Raw genomic sequence first — 21,276 nt, 5'->3', positions numbered from 1 at the left:
GGACGGCCTCTCGGAATTAAATTAAAATGTAACAATTTACGGTTGGATGGCGTTCGTAAATTCCTAACCTACTAATTGGCTTTGCCGGCTTGCCGTCATCGTAAACTCTTTTATAGTCCAATAGCCTGCTTTATTAAATAGCTGATCTTGAGCCCGGCTGTCTGTTGTGGCAATATTACTGGATATTGCTCTGCATTTTTGCTATGTTTCTTTGAAATATGTTGAATTTAAAGTTGGGTTTAATTATTAATTGTAAATTTTTGATGTTAGGTTTATAATTTGGTCAGTTTGGATTGTTTTTTTTATTATGTGTAGCGTATGAAAGAAGGTCATGTATCATAATTGCAAAATATGACAAGAAAAGTTGAGTATTTTATTAACTATCTTTGACTTTGAATTGTTTCATAAACATTTCAAACGATACTAACAATATGTATCTTACTTCCTTTATTGGTCGGTATCGCTATTTGTATAGTCAGTTACAAAGTTAACTATACAAATTCGAAATTTCAAATCAGCTTTAAACTTTTGTGTCCTTGTCCACAATCACTTTTTCTCTTGTAAATTACACTGCAAAGAGTCGACTTTGTTTAAATAAAGAAAAAAATATATTTCGATTGAAGTTAATATGTAAAATCGTTTTGACCTTTGAAATTTTTAAGCTACTTTTGTGGATGACTGTTCATAATATTACTGACTCGGTCCAATACTCGCTCAGACGATGCTATACTTCCGAGTGTCGACATTGGGTCGTAAGACCGGTGAAACCAACATATCCGTTCCACTCATCCCTCCAGTGTCAATAGTGCTAACGCGTTATAACCTGCAAAAAAAAAGAAATGTTAACTTCATCATAATTAGTTTACACTAATAATAATAAAGCTTTATTACACCAAAAATATTAGTTGAACAAACACAACTAAAGCAATACAATACAGATTACAGATGAAATGCAAAAAGTGTTGTTGAACACCCGGTATCCAAAAAAAGTATTTAACTGGAGCTAGAGACATCGATTGCTCACATCAAGAAAATACAAGACCGTGAAAAATGTTTCTTGATAGTTTATTGTGTAAACCTTTTAGGGTTTTGTGTGTGTCAATCCCTCATCGAATGCTTAACACAGATCTATAACTATTCATCCTCTCCATAAAATGGTGTATTCGTGTTTATTTTTAATTATTACACTCCACAATTTATTCAACGTGCTTTTACGATTGCCATTTTTAAACTCATTTTGGTACTATTTTGTAGCTCTTATAAAATATTCGATGACCAATTATTAAAAACAATAAACAAGAAGCTATTCTGATACAATCTATGCCTTCAGATCTATCATTCAATAAATCGGTCTCCCCACCAGTAAATCATGATAATTATTTAATATTTCCTCAATTAACTGATAAAATCATGATGCTTTGTAATAGGAAGATATTAATGATTTCTTATGTTTACGCGAATGTTAGGCATTAAAATAAAAATATTTTTCGGATTTTATCGTGGTTTTTCTATTCTAATTTTCTTCCATCGTTTCGAAGACTTTGCAGCTTTCGTGGTGACTGCGAACTCATTTATTCAAATGGTAATATATTTATAAAACCAAAGGATTTTTGTTTTAAGTATGATTTTAATTAGTATTTTTAAAAAATATTTTTTTTTAATATTTAAGGTATCTTTCTTTTCAGTTATGTAGCAAATATGCCTTTAAAGTAATTTGTTAAAAAATAAACAAAAACGAAGATTTTCCTTCCGACGGAAATATTTTTTCTGTATTATTTTCTAATATCACATTATTTTTTAATACAAAAAGAAATTGTGATAGGAGTAAATTAATGCCATTCGCATTCTTAGTGTCCATGATGGGTGCCTTTACCTTACACTAATTATGCCTAAGTGCGTATGACCTAGACAGGCAAAACCTCGAACTGAACTCGTAGCTTATGTGCTTACGGGGATTTACTGATATATTGGATAGGTCCTTTATAGTTAAGCAAAATATTCGAACATTAATTACCTATCTTGAGATCCCTGAAAAGTTCTCCGGTCTATAAACGGTATATTTAGATATAGAGGGGACATCTTCATCAAAATTTATTACTAATTGGTAATAAGTCGTTGTCTTATTTAAAATGTGTAAAAAGCGTACACACCACGATATGTAAAAAATATAAAGTATTTCACATTGATGTTTTACTATTTCATGGTAGATTGAGTAAACATCGCATGAGCGCACAATTTTTGTATAACAATCTTCTCAATGTCCGTTCTATCTTATAACTCTTTGACCTGGTGACATTAATTGTGACACAAATATTTTTATGACGCACTCTTTCAGAACGGAAAACCCAGTTTTGATAATAGGCTATACTCAATCTCTTAATCAATTAATTATTATGATTAATTAAATTATCTAATAAGTGCTTTATTAGTTTAATCCTCCATAGTAAACGAATTTTGTGATAATTTTTATAGAATACTAGGTGTTGTTTGCGGTTCGCTCGCGTGGTAATCCTTTCTCACTATAAAATTCCCTAAACACTGGCAATACTTAGTACTATTTATACGACGCCACCGCGATCTATTCATTAACTTAGATTAATAATCCCTTTATTTCCCATGGAGTAAATGTCCGAGATAAAAGGTAGCCTATATGTAAATCCAGGATATTGTATATCCGTGTGCCAAATTTCATCGAAATCTGTTCACCTGTTTCTGCGTTTATTTCACACTAACATCGTAAATTTTTTACAAACATTAGCATTTAATAACAGTTAGATAAGACTAGTGATACGCCCTGGCTTCGTACGGGTAGCGCTAATTGGTATTGAACAAATTTTCACGGCTCCTTATCATCCAGCGTCCAATGGGGCCGCAGAGAATGCATTTAAAATAGTTAAAGGGGTTATCAAAAAGGCTTTACATGAGGGGCTAAACGTCGAGTCGGCCATATACAGGTTTTTGTTAGTATATCATAATACTCCTCATTGTACTACTGGTGTGACTCCTGCACAATCGATGCAGGGTAGAAAGTTACGAACAAGACTTGATTCCTTAAAGCCCGTAGTAACGAAGCTTGCGAAATCATGAGGACCTACAGATGAAAGGTCCCGGTCAGTGAGAGAGTTCAAGCCTGGGGATCTGGTTTGATATAAAGATTTCGCGCGGGAATCTAAATGGTCGCAGGGGAAGGTTTTAGAATGTCTTGGTAAGGGAGATTACACTGTTGTGGCTTGTAATGGTTCCCATATACATCGGCATATTTTGCCAGTTGAAACGGCGGTTAATGAGTTCATGCGTGTTCCCAAAGGTACTAAGTATTCCTAGCCAAGGTGTTGGATCCGAAAGATCGACGCCCGTGGTAGTAGCAGATGAGACTAGGGGCACAGGTGTCAAGGCAATGCCTGCAGTGGGAACGTCGACAGGAGCGGGCATTGCTACGACTGACTCTCCTGTTAAAACGTCAGCTCAAACGGCGCCCAGCACTGAGTCTGTAGTCGCTCCCCGTGAACCCAGGCCCAAACGCGAGCGTAAGCCTATTAAAAGGCTTGGCATTGACAATTGCCAGATGTAAAAAGATTAATTTTTTCCGCTGAAATAATGCTTATTGTTAATTTAGTGTGTGTACTTTATGATACGTCGATATATATATACTACGTCCTAGATTTGGCGTTCCGAACATTCATTGTGTTCAACTGAATTGAACTGCAGTCCGTTCAAACTGACTTTAGTATGGTCAATATTGACAGCTTGTGGTTGTGTACGGAGCGCTCATGATATAAGAACTCGAGTCTAAGTGTAAATCTGGATTTGAATAAAAATAAAAGTCAAATAAGTAAAATTATTTGTTGTTCAAGTGAATAAATAGGTTATAACAGTGACGTTTTTGTTGCCATTTCAGTTCAAATTTTTAACAAATAGTTTATAAGGCCGTTCGTGTCTATAGAATATACGTCAATGATATGATATTATCATCTATACACGGCAACACAAACTATAACTCCGGCCATTTTGAGCGCATCAGCACTGAATGCGGGGTTCTTCTGGGCTCTAACAGTAGATGTCTATCATCTCATGAATGGCGCCTACCAACAGACTTTTGCGTAGGAGAGACCTACCATCTAATAAAAACTTGTTATCATCTGTAATAGTAAAGGTAATATCTAAAAAAAAAGGAATAGGTCCTGTTACAACACTAACGTAAAAATGTAGGTAAAAGTATCAGTCTTTTTGACAGCTATTGTCAATGAAATTCGCCGTTAATCTGTAATCATTATGGGCCTTTCCAGTAAATAATCCAGGCAACTTATCAATATTTGTCATTACTTTTATATTCGTCAAAGCTATCTTATATAGTTGTATTATGTATGTTTCGTAATCTATTATTTTAATTCGATAATCTGTGTATTAACGTATTATAAGAACGCCACTTAAGATATTCCAAGCAACCCACTTTTAAACAACAACCTATTAGGAGACCAATAATGTTTCATCGGGACCTTTTTAACCATAGATTACCGCGAAGATACCTCCTTGGTAACAAAAAATTTAAATGATGTTTTATGTTACTATTATGTATGTACAAGTAATAGTAATATCAGCCCTCCATTATATACTGTCCCACTGCTGGAGACGGACCTCCTCTCCTACTGAGAACGATTAGACCTAAGTCCACCGCGCTCGCCTAGTGCGGATTGGTAGACTTCACACACCCTCAAAATTCCTATTGAGAACTAATCAGGTATGCAGGTATCATCACGTTTTCCTTCACCGCTAAAGCAAGCGATAATTCACAAAGAATACACACATAATTTAAGAAAAATCAGAGGTGTGTACCCTTAGATTTTGAACCTGCGGACATTCGTCTCAGCAATTAGGCGGGGCACATAAAAATTGGGTGCATAGTTTTTGCTTTTTTTGCCGTGCGATTAGCTTGCGCTCCCCTAAGCCTTGCGTCGAGGTATAACCTACCCCTATCCACGACTAGATTGTAGGTTTTCTGAAGTTGAATTTGAAATTATTATTAACTAGTTGACCCGACAGTCGTTGTCCCGTCTTAACTATGATATGTCAATCGCTGACAGTTGTTTCCAATAATTGACAGTTATATAAAATTAATATTTTCATTAAGTTTTCTTAAATTTTCTAAGTTTCCGCGCAAATTTTTTGATTTTTGTCTTTCATAAGAACCTTCTCCTGACAATAACAAACACAACAAAAAAAATTGTCAAGTCGGTCCAGCCGTTCACGCGTGATGGCGTGACCAAGGGAAATAGGGATTCATTTTTATATGTATAGATAGTTCTTAACTAACAACGATCTTAAAAGATGGATTTAAAAATTAAAACGTAAATAAGACGTTGCTAATATTTTTGCACTCCATTGGATAGCAAGCACTATGCATGATAGCACCCTATCATGATAAACTTTACTTTGTGCTGATGCATGTAATCTACAAATTCTAGGGACATTTTCATTATGCAATTAACTATGTAATATCATTATTTATAAAAGTCAAACAACCGAGATAAAGATAATAAATTGTGTATTTTGTATATTATGGATGGAAATTTATTTTGACAGATACAAAATCGCATTATGCAAGTTTTTTTTTTTGCAAAGTTAAGCACCATCTAATTTCCCAGTAAAATGCTTGCAATAATAATATTTTGACTAATTAAGATTTTGGATTTCATTGTAAATAATAATATAATAATAATATCAGCCCTGTATAACATACTGTCCCACTGTTGGGCACGGCCTCCTCTACTACTGAGAGTCATTGTAAATATTTGATTTTATTAAATTACTATTTATATTGAAGGTGAATTAATGGTAAATGTTCGTATTACACTTTACATTTGTGTTATAAATTCCCCAGATAGCATTATACCACGTAAAATAGTAGGTCTATTACCAATAAACAAAACACATTGTCTCGTTAATATTATTTATTAAATCAACACAATAACAAAACGATTGCTCGCTATGATCCCTTATAATTTCCAGTTTGATTATAGTTGTGACTGAATCCAAGGCACAAACGATGTGACACGCGCGTAGCCACTTGGTTGCCCACCCTCGCAGCCTCTCGCTGACCCGAATGACACCACTCCGATCTGAAGACCAAAAGAGACATGAGTTGATAGGTAGGTTTATGATGCTAGGAGAACAGCGCAAGTAATCAAGTAAATTCCTTAACCAGTTCTCATGTTTACCAATAAACGTCGTCAATGGTCCATTGTTGCTTTATGGGTAATCCTGTGCTGGGGGTACATAAGATTACTTGATAGTTTGGAAAGTATGCAAAAAATAAGCAAGCAGTTATCGGACTTGGACGGAACGCAATATTACAATACAATATTAGAAGTTGGAAATATTTAGTTCGTATTCATATAGTAGATTTTACCACCTCGCTCAATTATAAATATGCTAGCCATTGTACATAACATCGATCACAGGTTGTGGTGTCTGCGCAGGTAGACGAAGACCTAGACACTTCCGTCGGAGGAAGCCCGCAGCCGTCCCAAATGCGCCGAAGAGGGCCAACGCGGAGTTTTAGTTGGTAGGCCATGCGTAGGATGCGTACAGTGTTAGGGACTCAGCCTGGCAGTTGCCTGAAGGTCACCATCAAATCCGGGCGGCTCAACGCCGGGCCGTAAGGCACGGTTATTCCAATATAACCGCTCAGTCGCCCCCCATGAAGGCTCGGCGGCAATTATTAGGTACTTTCTCCGCGACAAAAAAAAGGTTATAGCGTCTGGAGTATGAAGACATCAGAATGTACTTACGAGTACTTGCTGTCCGTTAATGGCCATTGACAGCGGCCCGCCAGAGTCACTGCTGCAGATGTTGCCCCCGTTGGGCGCCGCGGCCGCGCAGAGCGTTGAGGCGATAACAGAGAACGGGTAGGACATGCGACACACGGCGTTGGTGATCACTTGGAGCGTGATATGGCTCAGGAATTGAGTTGATGCGATACCGACATCTATAATTCAAGCAATATCTATATATATAAAAATGAATTGCTGTTCGTTAGTCTCGCTAAAACTCGAGAACGGCTGAACGGATTTATCTTATCTTGGTCTTGAATTATTCGTGGAGGTCTAGGGAAGGTTTAAAAGGTGAGAAAAATTCGAATAATTGCCGGGAAAATCCTCAAAACAGCATTTTTCTATTTCCCATACAAACGTTTTCTAAATAAAATGGAGAGTCAATTTGTAATTTATTACCGCTGCATAAAGTTCAAATTCGCGTGCGCGTTGGAGGATCTAATATTGCGTTCTGAAACTCAACAAAAGTGAAAGTGAATCGCGAACGCGACAAAATTGCATAGTCTCAAAATACATAGTACATAAATAGTGGTCGACTTCGAGAAACTCAATTTTAGCTAACTTCAGTTGTTAATATAATATATAACTCAAAGGTGACTGACAGTGATATATCAAGGAACAGCCCAAACCATTGGACGGATCGGGCTAAGACTTTACATGCATAAAGCTACTATGACGTAGGCATCCCCTAAGAAAGGATTTTGATAAATTCTACCCTTAAGGGGATAAAATAGGGGATGAAAGTTTGTATAAATGTTCTTAGATTTTCGACTGATTGAACTGAAATTATAGATTGGGGATAAAATTAGTTTGAACCTATAAGTACCGGGAAAATATGTAGCAAGACTTTTATCAAACAGTGGAATTTTATCCTGGAAAACACCTTCACGCGGGCGAAGCCGCGAGCAAAAGCTAGTTCACTATATAAAATCAATTCGATAATTTATCTAACATATTCACCCACGTTATATCGGCTATGATTTTGTAGTGAACACGCACAATCTACGTGTATTTACAAATTTGCATAAATCATTGTTTCGAAGATTTTTTAGTTTATTTATAAAGACCGGTTTTGCACTAAAACTTTACTACATTGGAAGATTAAAAAAATAATCATCAATTCATCCACTCGAAAAACCTTTCTAATTACTCGTATGTTATAGTACTATTTTGCAAAACTTCGTGCTTCTGGAGATACTTCTAGGCTGTATGCACTATGCTTGATCTAAACAGTGACACCAAGATTATTCTTTACAAGAATATAGTAAATCATAAAATATATAATATACTTACTGTCGCCAGTCCTGCCAAATCCGGCAACTTGAGCCCATGATCCGGCGAAATTGTTGTTCAGCAAAGAACCACTTGGCAGGTTAATGGGGCGGATCACATCTGTAAATGTAGAGTATATTTTGCATTCGAACTAACATAACAATATTATGATGAAAATACTGAATTGACATTTTAGATTGGACCAATGATTTCCTAACTATATCATGATGAACAAGACTAAATTGATAATATTAGATTGGATCAATGATTTCGACAGGAGTGCATACTTCTTTAACACCAAAAGTAATGAATAAAAAATTATGTTGCTATCTCACTTGTATATGTCACCCAGCTCAGCCTGATCATCGCGATGTCATTATTTAGATTCCTTGTATTCCAGTCGGGGTGCATGACCACATTGTTGGTTTCTATCCTCAGTCCACCAGTGAAGAGGCGAATGGAACCAAACACTACAGTGAACCTGGTCGCTTGAACCCATCCGTCATACCAGCAGTGGGCCGCTGTCACAGCGCGAGTATTACTGAGCAGTGCGGAGCCGCAGACGGACTGACCAACTGGCAATGCAATTACCAATCCACCCTGTATCATAAATATTTTACTTATGAAGACCATTCGATTTTCAGTTAGTTACCAGGACGGGCCACGTAACAGTCGATAGTATTGATCGAAACGATGTAAATGTTTTAATTTTACTCTGAGCATTTGGTGAATTTAAATATTCTTCCATCATTTGCGTCTGCTGAAGTACAGGAAGTTATGGATCACTTGCACCGTTTGAAACTCTATCAACAATTAAATGTATCTGAGGCTGAATATAAATTTCAATATGTAGCGTTTGTCCAAAGAATCTGACGTGTACTTACCATATGGGGGTATGCGCCGAGTGCTGCCGGAGAGCCATTGAAGATCCTGCTACCGTCGAAGTCAGCGGCTTGTTCGAGTTGCCTGATGCGTTCTGCCTCCCTCATGCCCACATTCTTGTGGTAGTACAGTATAGGCTCCTCCGCGGGGAGTGCCGATACTGACACCGCTGCTACTACTAACAGTATTGCGAGTTTCATTTTGATAGATTATGACTAAATATTGGTCTTGCTCCATTTACTTTATATACCAGTAATTTAATCTAAAAATTTTCATTATCGTTTTTAAATTGATTACAATTGAAAGCCCCATATACTTTGAAATCATTTTTATCATTGAATTTAGTATTATCATAATTCTTTTTCGCCTATGTGACCGGTTCTCGAGATTAATATGGGTGTAAATTAGTGTGAAGATTGTGTTTTACTGATTTATTATGTCTCGTCTAACAGTTTAAGTTTAAGTTAGTAGTAAGTTAAGTTGTAAATTTTTTTACAACTTAACTTACTACTAACTAATAAACTAAACTAAACTGCGATTTTATACTAAACTTTTAAGTTTCCTTATTTTTTACCCAAAAAAAGGTAAAGTACATCTAATATTGATTTACTAATAATTGTTCCTCATAAAAAGATTTGAAAACTATATTTAAAACAAAATCCTCCGTCGCATGCGTTTGCCTATCTGCAAGCGATAAAATCAAAAACAACCCAACAGATTTCGATGGTGTTCAGTGTGGAAATAGTTTTTTTTTTGGGTATCGGACCCCGCAGTCAGCACCGGGGGCATCCTGTGAATAGGAATCCCCGGCTTACCGACTTCAAGGCCCTGAAGGAAAACCGGGAGGGGATATCTGGGAAGGAAGTGTGAGAGAAGGGTAAGGAAACCTCTTAGGATGAGAGAAGAGAAGGAGATCAGGAAATGTTCGCAAGCCCTTGTAGGCCTCAATGTGAATTGACAACCATGAGGTATACACAGTTAACTATGCGCCTAGGGCCGCGACAAAGATCCCCCTCACGGGCGTACATTCGGTGCGGAGACTGAACGCACAAGAATTTCCTCGGAAGTGGGGGGGGGGGTATGGCAGTAGTTTGACAGCCTGAAAAGGAAACAGGCACTTTCTATCCCGGCGAAACTGTAAGCAAAAGCTAGTGTTAGATAAATTGTCCAGCTAATTAACTGGACATGCGCAGACCGGGACAGTGGAACAGAATTTTATAGGACCGGAATAAATTATTATTATTAATTGAACATCGCACTCGTCTATACAAGTATCAATATATTATTACTCAAGTATCAAGAGCAATACTGCATTACAATGGGTCAACAACACAGATTTAAGCAAATATGGATGTGGGTAATAATATTTCATAGGCAGGTGCCAACTTACGGAAACATTGATATGAAAGTAAACACGACAAGGAGATTACAGCTGGTATCTAAATAGCATTATCGAGTAATAGATAACTGTCCCTTTAATCTAGTAAATTCAAATTTGTAGAGTAAATTGTGAACGGTACAAATATGAATGGCATTCAAATAAAAATACTGATCCGCACTAGGCCGGCGTGGTGGACTAAGGCCTAATCCATCTCAGTAGTAGAGGAGGCCCAAACCCAGCAGTGGGACAGCATATAATACAAGGCTGATATTATTATTATTATAATTCAAATAAAACTATTTTACGGATTTAATCTCGGTTTTTTTATATTATAATTTTCTTAAGACTTTACAGCTTTCAGGTCATGAAAGGACTCATAACTCATCGATGGTCGCGTCAATATTCGCGTAAATATAAAAAATCATTAAACATGAATGGCATGGACATGAATTGCGTTACACTGCAAGATTTATTACGAATTGGAAATTCAATCTGCACTATGAAGATAATACGTGTAATTTTTTGCTGATAAATATAATTAATGGACACTTATTTCAATAGTTAATCAACTTACCGAATCGCTTCATACAAGGTTTATATTTAATTTAGAATGTTTAATGCGCCATGTTTAAGTTTGCTTCCATTAGGGTCTAGTTTCAACTGCCCCGTAATTATAGCTTTGCTCATTGTTTCGAATAGGGTAGTGAATTAATTATAAAAATACATTTATCAAAAATGTATCTCATCCAAAATATAACGGAAAAACAATTTTCAAAAGCTTCGAAATTTGATGAAAGTTTAATGGTCCAATAACATTAATGGCAAACTGTGACGTCACCGTGTATTACCGGTCATATTTCTACGAGCATGAGAAAGAGATAACGTGATAACCCCACCACACGAACTTCCTCCCACGGTGTTTCTTCAGCGTTATGACTTGTCCTTCCTCTAACGAGATTTAACAAAAGTTTTTCATGGTAGGCAGCGTCTTGGCTGTGCCCCTGGGACTGCCGACGTCCATGGGCAACAGTAACCACACACCAACAGGCGGGCTGTTATCTTTTCTTTGTTGCGGCAGCGGCAGGTTAGCACGTCTGCCTTCGGCAACAACAAAGAAAAAAAAAACGCCCCACTTTTGCTCACAACAAAATTTCAATTATATTTCCTTTATTTATTAGGTACAGTTACAGACTATAGACTAAACAAATATTAGATCATGCTACAAAAAAAAACAAGGTGAGCTTAAAGCCCTATTACAAATACACACAACAATTAACTTAAGCGGTGGCATCGTACGAAATACAATATGATCAGTCTAAAAGGAATTCAAAATAAAAGTTATTATTATTTTTTTTATTTTTAATTAATTCTTTAAATATTATTTTTCAACCAATTCTGATGTTGATGTCACAAAATATTTTTCTCCGTACTAGTTTCTATTGCATATAAAATATTACACAAACTCAAATATAGGAACTTAAATTTTTTAAGTAAATGCGCTAGTCTTGAACACTACAGTGATTAAGGGGTTTTTGTAGGAGTAAAGTGTGTCTGCGGGGGCGAAACCGCCAACTACAACGTTATAATTAAAATAATCCGTATAATGTGATCAATTGAAAACGTTAAATATTATTTTAGTATATTTTTTTTGTTTGTTTTTATATGTCGAAGGTATATTGTCAAATCCGTGATATAACAATTTCACGAGTCATATTATAACTAAACAGTAGATTGCCAATCGACTTCATTTCTTACAAGTTAACGGCCTGGTTTTAGTGGAACAGTACATAACAGTTCACTGCACACCGCCGCTTTGCGACGCAAACATAAGTATAGCATACTAGCATGATTTTTAAACTCATCAAATAGACGCGAAGTGCTAATTAAAATATAATGATGGTGTAATCCTCAATCTAAATTATAGATCAATCGTATCGCTAAATTGGAATAATGCGCATAGTCTTATAATTATCACAAATAACGAGATAATAAATATTATTACAATATAAAAGGTGAGTATTTAGTGACGATGGTTGTCGTAAATAAATCAGTCGAAGATGAAACTTGGAATACTACTACTCGCGGTCTCGGCGTCAGTATCGACACTCCCCGCGGAGGAGCCCGTGCTGTACTACCACAAGAATGTGGGCATGAGGGAGGCGGAGCGCATCAGGCAAGCTGAACAGGCCGCTGACTTCGACGGTAGCAGGATCTTCAATGGCTCTCCGGCAGCACTCGGCGCATTCCCCTACATGGTAAGTTTCTTCAAGCGATCTTTCTATGCTCTAAGTTCACCTACAATCGACACCGCAATAAGAGCAATAATTAAATTTAGTATTTAAAAAGCCCAGATAACCAAACCTCTTAAAAGGAAATAAATACGTGATTGGATTCATTAGTAGGTACTTAGAGTATTATTATTTAGGAACTTATAACAAAGTTTAGGAGTCTAAAAGGATATATTTTTATTTATTTTTGAATCAGGGTTATTTAAATATATTATTTATTTTAGGTTTGAAATTTTTTAAATTTCATCACTCCTCCATGGCACCTCGATCATATTCTATCTAACACTACTCACTGGCACCCCATTACCTATTTGAAATTGAAAATCATCTATTTATTACATAGGGGGGACTGGTGATTATGGTGCCAGGCGGACGATCTGTCTGTGGCTCCTCACTGCTCACCAACACTCGTGCTGTGACAGCGGCGCACTGCTGGTACGACGGATGGATGCAGGCGCAACAGTTCGAAGTTGTGTTTGGCTCTGTCCGTCTCTTCAGCGGGGGAGTCAGAATTCGCACCAATGACGTGATCATGCATCCCAATTGGAATACAAGGAATTTAAATAATGACATCGCTATGATTAGATTCAATTGGATTACGTTCACAAGTGAGTACTTTAAACTTTTTCAAAAACCTTTGGGTCTAGAAGTCGGCGAAGGCATCGTCAACTTGTTGAACCAGATATGTCATGAAGATGCGACACAAATTAACGCTAACGAGCTGCTATTATCTAGTTACTTATAATTAATATTTTACGAACTTTACAGATGTGATCCAGCCCATTAACCTGCCTAGTGGTAGTCAGCTCAACAATAATTTCGTTGGAACATGGGCTCAGGTAGCCGGTTTCGGCAAAATTAGTGATAGTAAGTTAAAATGAATAATATTAAGACAGTCTAAGAATAGAAGAAATAATAGCAGACTATCCTTTTTACCAGGAATTGCAAATATAATACAAAAAGGGGTAGACATTATTGATAGTAATACAAATAAATTTCGAATTTTGTATGTATCAGTTAAAAACAAGTGAATTTCAATGTCGCCCGCGTCAAAAAAAAAACTACCCAAACGAATTTCTTAAATTCAATAAAATTATGTCTTGTCTAATGTATTAGACGAACTAGTGAAAGAAGTGATAGATGATAAAGATTGGATTCGAATAACTCAATTAATTCGCAGGTGCAGCAATTAGCTCAAACCAAGTGTTGAGTCACGTGACCTTGCAAGTTATCACAAATTCTGAATGCCACAATGTCTTCCGTGATGTTCTTGTTGACTCTAATCTCTGCACGAACCCTGCCGCCAACGGAGGCAATGTTTGCGGCAGCGATTCTGGTGGTCCACTATCAACCAATCTTGGGGGACAAAGAGTTCTTGTAAGTAATAAAGAATTCAATTGAACGATATGCAACTAAGTTGGAGGACTTGCTCGGAGCCCTTCTTTAATAACAACTATTTAATACAGCTATTCTTGTTTAATCCAGTTGAATGGAATTTATTATATGGCAGACCACATCTGTATGTGGGCTACATCACAAAATGATGTGCCGTCTTGGCTATATACTATGGAAGTTTTTTTTTATACGTGTACGGTGACCCCACGGCATCTGACGTAAAGTGATTATGTAAATGGAATCACCCGATGGTAAGTAGAGTAGGATCCAATAGAATTTCGACTGACGAGAGATATTTATCTTGGCAGTTGACGCATATACACAGACTAATCCTGGGTATAACACCTTGTGTACGGTGTTTGCTATCCAGACGGATATAAAACATATCCTACCACCAACAAGTAATGAATGGTAGATAATAAGAAGCAAGTAGTGAGATAAGATAGGAACTTAATTAAATAATGAACAATATGATTGTTCGCATTGCTTCGTGAAAAATCTGAAAAAAAATGATGGACTCTCGAAAATACAGTTCATTATGTGTTGTATTTTTTTAGATTGGAATTGTGTCGTTTGGCTCGAGCCGTGGCTGCCAGGCGAGACTGCCGGTCGGATACGCACGTGTCACCTCCTTCGTTCCCTGGATTCGAGGACAGTTGTAATACGACTCAAACTAATGGAAATCAAGTTTGCATTTAATTGTAACTTATGTCTAATAAAAATATTATTTTTATGCCCGTTTCAATAACTTCGTAAACTCTAATCTCCTCATGTAGTCTGTTCACTTGCATTGTGAAACCAATAATTTGAATAGACTGTTCGGGAGCCGAGGACTTCGCAGTGTTGATGGTGCGAGGGCGCATTGTCCGAGCGACCAAGCTGGTTTTTGTTCTCGGTTCTATTCAACGTCGTCTATATTTGATCTGTCATTAATTTGTGTGGGTATAATGTCAATATTTAGATATATATAATAGCTGCGCCCGTAATTATGCATGTATGAGTGTATATGTGTGTGGGCATGGGTATATAATATTAATTTATTATTTGTATTTAATTAGTTGATAAGGAATTGTGTAAGTTGTATTATAATGATATATGTAAGTGTTAATATGTAAGTCACCCATGTATTGTTGGTCTGGTTGGATATGAATCTCAAATAATTTTTTTCAAAGAGTTTATCAGTTGATTAGTATAAAAATTTGATTCGTAGATCTGCACGGACGATTAAACCTTAATTACGTATGCTGTTTACTCACCGTCTGTGTTGATTCACTATAAACCACGACAAGACCAAGATAATAACCGTTCATCGATCTGCGACCAATCAGCGCACGATTCTACTTCATAACTACGAAATAGTTCAAGAATTCCAATATCTGGGATTTCTCATTACCAACAACGATAGCTGCGAAAAAGAAATTCGTAGACGCATTGCGATGGCGAAAACTACGATGACAAAGCTCGATAAGGTTTGGAGGGACAGAAACATCGGCAACCGTACGAAAATTCTCATGGTCCGGACTTTTGCTTTTTCTGTCTTCCTGTATGTTTCCGAGACCTGGACCTTTAAAGCTATTGATCGTTCGAAATGTGGTGCAGGCGTCGCATGCTCAGCATCTCATGGACAGCTCATCGCACAAATGAATCCATCTTAAGAGAGCTCAAGCTGGAACGTCAACAGAGGCTATCCTCCGTCTGTCTTAGTCGTATTTTAAAATATTTTATTCATATTAAATTTGCGACGAAAACCAGACAATTTGGAGAAGTAGGTGCTCACCGGCAAGCTCGAAGGCAAGTGACCAAGAGGGCGTAATCCGAACCGCGGGTCGGACTAGGTCGCCAACTCCCTAAATATGCCAATGAGCGTAGCGGTGCACCAAGCCGAAGATCGTGTCTCGTGGAGAAGAGTACTGATGACCTTGGACGGAATTACGATCCTTAGAAATGAGGGGCCAAATGAAGAGAGCTTTACATTTTTATATTGAAAAATGTACGTCACAGAAATGTTCTTATCCTAAAATTAGCCTTATTTATTGTTTAAATGTAAATTTAAACACACAATTCTTATCTAATATGATTCGTCACTATAATGCCACATTCAGAAGTTCCTGTCTCATAATCCGCGGTAATTTTACTTAGTTCAATGATGTTCACAAAGGTACATAACAGTTCTTTACACACTGCCGCTTTGCGACGGAATGATAGGTAATTAAACTCATTAAATCGACTTAAAACCCTACTTCTAAAATAATAGTGATAAAATCAAATTATCCAACCATCAATCAATTGAAAAAAATGTTTAGTCTTACAATTATCACAAATATCGAGATAATAAATATCATTTCAATATAAAAGGTGAGTATTTAGCGACGATGGTTGTCGTAAATGAATCAGTCGATAATGAAGCTTGGAATACTACTACTCGCGGTTGCGGCGTCAGTGTCGGCACTCCCGGCGGAGGAGCCCGTGCTGTACTACCACAAGAATGTGGGCATGAGGGAGGCGGAGCGCATCAGGCAAGCCGAACAGGCCGCTGACTTCGACGGTAGCAGGATCTTCAATGGCTCTCCGGCAGCACTCGGCGCTTACCCCTACATGGTTAGTACTTCAAGAATTTTCTTATAAACAAAAAACAAGATAAGAAACAAGGTTTTTTGGTATTTAAATTATCATTTCCACCTATGAAAAAAAAAGGTGTAAATCTCTTTAAGAAGGGATATTGAACGTCGATACCTGCAGTTGGTCTTCACTATTCAATCGATTTTCCTCAAGCGATCTATCTATACTCTGGGTTCATCTACAATCGACACCGCCATAAGAGAGCTAAAATTATATTTAATGTTAAATAGCCCAGACATTATGTAAATCTTTATAGAAAAAATACTAAAGTGATCGGATTAATTACTAGATAATTAAAAAATATTGTTATCTATTTATAACAAAGTTAAGGAGTCGACAAGCATTTTTTTTGTTTTGCATCGGGCGTTATTTAAGTATATAATTTTTTTTTTTAAATTTTAAGTTCCTCCGCTATGGCATCTCGATCATAATCTATAACATTACTTATTAAAACGATACTTTAAGAATGAAATACATTATATTATCCTCTGTAAGTTGCTGACATAACGGTTTGGTTGTCCCGCAAACTACACGATGCTGCAGCATCAGTTCAGATTGCTATGTGTCAGAAATACCACCGAAGTAATAGTAAATGAAATTTCAAATCAATAGGACCCTAGAAAGTAGAAAAAAGCTGATGAGCTCCAAACGCGTGAATGATTATAATATTAATATTAATACATAATAATTATATTGAACAATCTCGATTGCATCAAGTTTAAAAAAAAGCATCAAAATTGGTAAATTTTGATTGTTTGATTAGGTGGGAGCAAGTGATCACACAACGGATTTTTAAATTCATTAATATTAATACGAATCCCCAATACCTATTTGACATTTAAAATAATCTAAATATTACTTAGGGGGGACTAGTGATTATTGTGCCTGGTGGCCAATCTGTCTGCGGCTCCTCACTGCTCTCCAACACTCGTGCTGTGACAGCGGCGCACTGCTGGTACGACGGGCGGATGCAGGCGCAACAGTTCGAAGTTGTGTTTGGCTCTGTCCGTCTCTTCAGCGGGGGAGTCAGAATTCGCACCAATGACGTGATTATGCATCCCAATTGGAATACAAGAAATTTAAATAATGATGTCGCCATGATTAGGTTCAATTGGGTTACGTTCACAAGTGAGTACTTTAAACTTTTTCAAAAACCTTTGTGTCTAGGGGTCCACGAAGGCGTCGTCAACTTGTTGAACCAGATATGTCATGAAGATACGACACAAAATAGCGCAAACGAGCTGTCATTATCTATTTGCTTATAATTAATATTTTACGAACTTTGCAGATGTGATCCAGCCCATTAACCTGCCTAGTGGTGCTCAGCTCAATAATAATTTCGCCGGAACATGGGCTCAGGTAGCCGGCTTCGGCAAGACTAGAGACAGTAAGTGATAACGAAGGAATATTAAAACAATCGTAGAATAGAAGAAATAATATCAGCCTGAGCTTTTTGCCAAGATTTTCAAACATAATCCAATAAGGCGAAGACATTTTTGATTGTAATACAAATAAATTTTAAAGTCAACTTCAGTGTGAAAATCTACCCAAGCGAACTTGCTGAAAGGAATAAATTCAAAGAAATTAGGTCTTATGTCATTTTATGTTTAGTGTATAGAACTAACTTGTTAAAGACTTCTTTAATGATGATAAAGATAAAAATGAAATAAATGTTTTAATTCACAGATGCAGCAGTTACTGCGAACCAAGTGCTGAGCCACGTGACCCTACAAATTATCACTAATGATGCATGCCGCAGTGTCTTCCCTGATAACATTCTAGACTCCAATCTGTGCACGAACCCTGCGGCCAATGGGGGCAACGTTTGCGGCAGCGACTCTGGTGGACCACTATCAACCAATCTTGGGGGACAAAGAGTTCTTGTAAGTATTAGAGAATTGTATTGTACGACATCTGACTAATTTATAGGACCTGTTTTGGGCCCTCCTTTAACAACAACTGTTTAGTGCAGCTATTCTTGTTTAATCTGGTTAATTGGAATTTGCTAAATGGAAGGCCTCTCACATCTGTTTGAAGGACAAATCACAAAATAATGTGACGTCTTGTCTATCATTAATATGCTATGGAAGTAATTAATGGTACATAATAATATGAAATGGCATAGATTCCTATTTAAAATACATCCATAATGCTCATACGAAAAATTTACATAAAAAGCCTAACTTATATTTAGCTAGATGTCGCTTGCAGCTTCGCCCGCGTGGAAAGCCTTTCTGCATTCCAAAGTCCAACTCCAACCTAAATTCCATAATTTCCTATAGAAGCAAATGACCAGGATAAAAGTAGCCTATATTAACATACCATATCTATACTATTATATAAAGCTGAAGAGTTTGTTTGTTTGTTTGTTTGTTTGAACGCGCTAATCTCAGAAACTACCGGTCCAAACCGAAAAATTCTTTTTGCGTTGGATAGCCCTTTGTTCGTGGAGTGCTATAGGCTATATATCATCACGCTATACCCAATAGGAGCGGAGCAGTAATGGCTAATCTCAGGAAATACCGGTCCAAACTGAAAAATTCTTTTTGCGTTGCATAGCCCTTTGTTCGTGGAGTGCTATAGGCTATATATCATCACGCTATACCCAATAGGAGCGGAGCAGTAATGGCTAATCTCAGGAACTACCTGTCCAAAATTGAAAAATTATTTTTGCGTTGGATAGCTCTTTGTTCGTGGAGTGCTATAGGCTATATATCATCACGCTATACCCAATAGGAGCGGAGCAGTAATGGCTAATCTCAGGAACTACCGATTTGAACTGAAAAATTCTTTTTGGGTTGAATAATCCTTTGTTTGTGGAGTGCTCAAAGTCATATATCATCACGCTATGACCAATAGAAGCGGAGCAGTAATGGCTAATCTCAGGAACTACCGGTTTCAATTGAAAAATTCGTTTTGTGTTGGATAGCCCTTTATTTGTGAACCGCTATAAGCTATATATCATCACGCTATGACCAATAGGAGCGGAGCAGTAATGAAACATGTTGCAAAAACGGGGAAACTTATAAGTTTTGAGAGCTTCCGTTGCCTGCGCTGCGTAAACGGTTAAAGTTATGCAACAATGATGTATGACGGGATTGTTCCACTTTAAAAGTTCTAAAAAATATGTTATAAAACAAAGTCCCCCGCTGCATCTGTCTGTCTGAACATGTTAAACTCAAAACTACCCAACGTATTAAGATGAAATTTGGTATGGAGACAGTTTGAGACCCTGGTAAGAACATAGGCTCCCGGGAAACTACTACTTTTATAACGGAAAACTTTAGCCTGAAAAACTTTATAACGCGGGCGGGGCCGCGGGCAAAAGCTAGTATACTATAAAACAAAGTCCCCCGCTGCATCTGTCTGCCTGAACGCGTTAAACTCAAAAACTACCCAACGTATTAAGATGAAATTTGGTATGCAGACAGTTTGAGAGCCTGGGAAGGACATAAGCTCATGGGGAAATATATAGCGTGACTTTTATAACGGAAAACTTTAGCCCGAAAAACTTTATAACGCGAGTGGAGCCGCGGGAAAAAGCTAGTTATTTATAAAAAGCAAGAAGTAACAAAAGATGCTGACGTAATTAAATATTGAACACTATGATTGTTTGTTTCGTGAAAGTCAAATAAAATTATTCACTTTCGACAACGCATTGCATTTGGTATTGTATTGTTTTAGATTGGTATTGTGTCGTTTGGCTCGAGTCGTGGCTGCCAGGCGAGATACCCAGTCGCATACGCACGTGTCACCTCCTACGTACCCTGGATTCGAGGACACCTGTAATTCGACTGAAATTTATTTTAAATAAACTTGCATATAATTGTAACTTAAATGTAATAAACTTATTATTCTTTATTATGCAGCTTTCAATAACTTCGTAAATTCTAGTCTCTTCATCTTAAGTCTGTTAACTTGCATTGTGAAACAATACTTATGGGTTTGTTGATACAGAAACACAGACAACACGAACGTGGATGATGTTGATCGTTCCACTTGACCATATCAAGATATAGATTTTACACGTATATGTTCTCCTCGTAATGGAGGGTCCCTAGAAGCACGGGCCAAGGCCAAGTGCGTTATTCTTATTGCAAACCCTATGCATCGTTACGGTTAAAAACGTTTAAGCGGCAGGTATTAAGTATAATAGCTTTTTGTAATAACAAATATGTTGAGGGCCGGATGTGCTGACTATTAATAGTGTGGAGTGACTTAGGGATAACACCCGTACTGAAAAGGACAATAGGCACTGTTCGAACGCGGCTTACTTACCACTGCATTTTTATTTCTATTGAGAAGCTCGGTATATTTTTCTCTCTCGTGGGGGGATTGGTGGTAGGTCTCTCATATGTGAACGTCCGCCTGGGTAGGTACCACCGCAATGTCTATCTCGGCCACCAAGAAGCAGACATTGTAGCCAGTGTATGACTCCTTTTTTTTTGGTTTCGTGGAGAAAGTACCTTTTTACTACCACCCAGCCTTCGCGGGGGGCGACTGAGCGATTATGCTCAGGTCACCGTGCCTTACGACCCAGCGTTGTGCCGTTCGGATTTGTTTTTGACCTTCTGACTCCGCACACTGAAGGACAATCTTAGCGTCAACG

The 21,276-nt window shown here is 37.3% G+C and overlaps 3 protein-coding genes across 3 annotated transcripts; 2 read left to right on the top strand and 1 right to left on the bottom strand.

The window, feature by feature from the left end:
* Positions 1-5,933: 5,933 nt before the first annotated feature.
* On the bottom strand, positions 5,934-9,223 carry LOC115440683 (collagenase). The gene is made up of 5 exons (XM_030165092.2): positions 8,987-9,223; positions 8,438-8,702; positions 8,124-8,222; positions 6,789-6,985; positions 5,934-6,116 (listed from the first exon to the last, which is right to left on the bottom strand). Exons 1-5 carry the CDS (start codon positions 9,182-9,184, stop codon positions 6,012-6,014), a joined length of 864 nt encoding a protein of 287 aa, XP_030020952.2. The 5' UTR covers positions 9,185-9,223; the 3' UTR covers positions 5,934-6,011.
* Positions 9,224-12,394: 3,171 nt separating this feature from the next.
* Positions 12,395-14,781, top strand: LOC115440671 (collagenase). Its single transcript, XM_030165082.2, has 5 exons — positions 12,395-12,620; positions 12,997-13,261; positions 13,422-13,520; positions 13,834-14,030; positions 14,606-14,781. The coding sequence occupies exons 1-5, from the start codon at positions 12,423-12,425 to the stop codon at positions 14,708-14,710; spliced, it is 864 nt and encodes a 287-aa protein (XP_030020942.1). The 5' UTR covers positions 12,395-12,422; the 3' UTR covers positions 14,711-14,781.
* Positions 14,782-16,405: 1,624 nt separating this feature from the next.
* Positions 16,406-20,529, top strand: LOC115440676 (collagenase). The gene is made up of 5 exons (XM_030165087.2): positions 16,406-16,646; positions 17,531-17,795; positions 17,956-18,054; positions 18,354-18,550; positions 20,352-20,529. Exons 1-5 carry the CDS (start codon positions 16,434-16,436, stop codon positions 20,454-20,456), a joined length of 879 nt encoding a protein of 292 aa, XP_030020947.2. The 5' UTR covers positions 16,406-16,433; the 3' UTR covers positions 20,457-20,529.
* Positions 20,530-21,276: the final 747 nt, after the last annotated feature.

Source organism: Manduca sexta, chromosome 20, assembly GCF_014839805.1.
Source record: "Manduca sexta isolate Smith_Timp_Sample1 chromosome 20, JHU_Msex_v1.0, whole genome shotgun sequence".
NCBI lineage: Eukaryota > Metazoa > Arthropoda > Insecta > Lepidoptera > Sphingidae > Manduca > Manduca sexta.
This window is presented reverse-complemented; position numbering and strand designations above follow the sequence as displayed.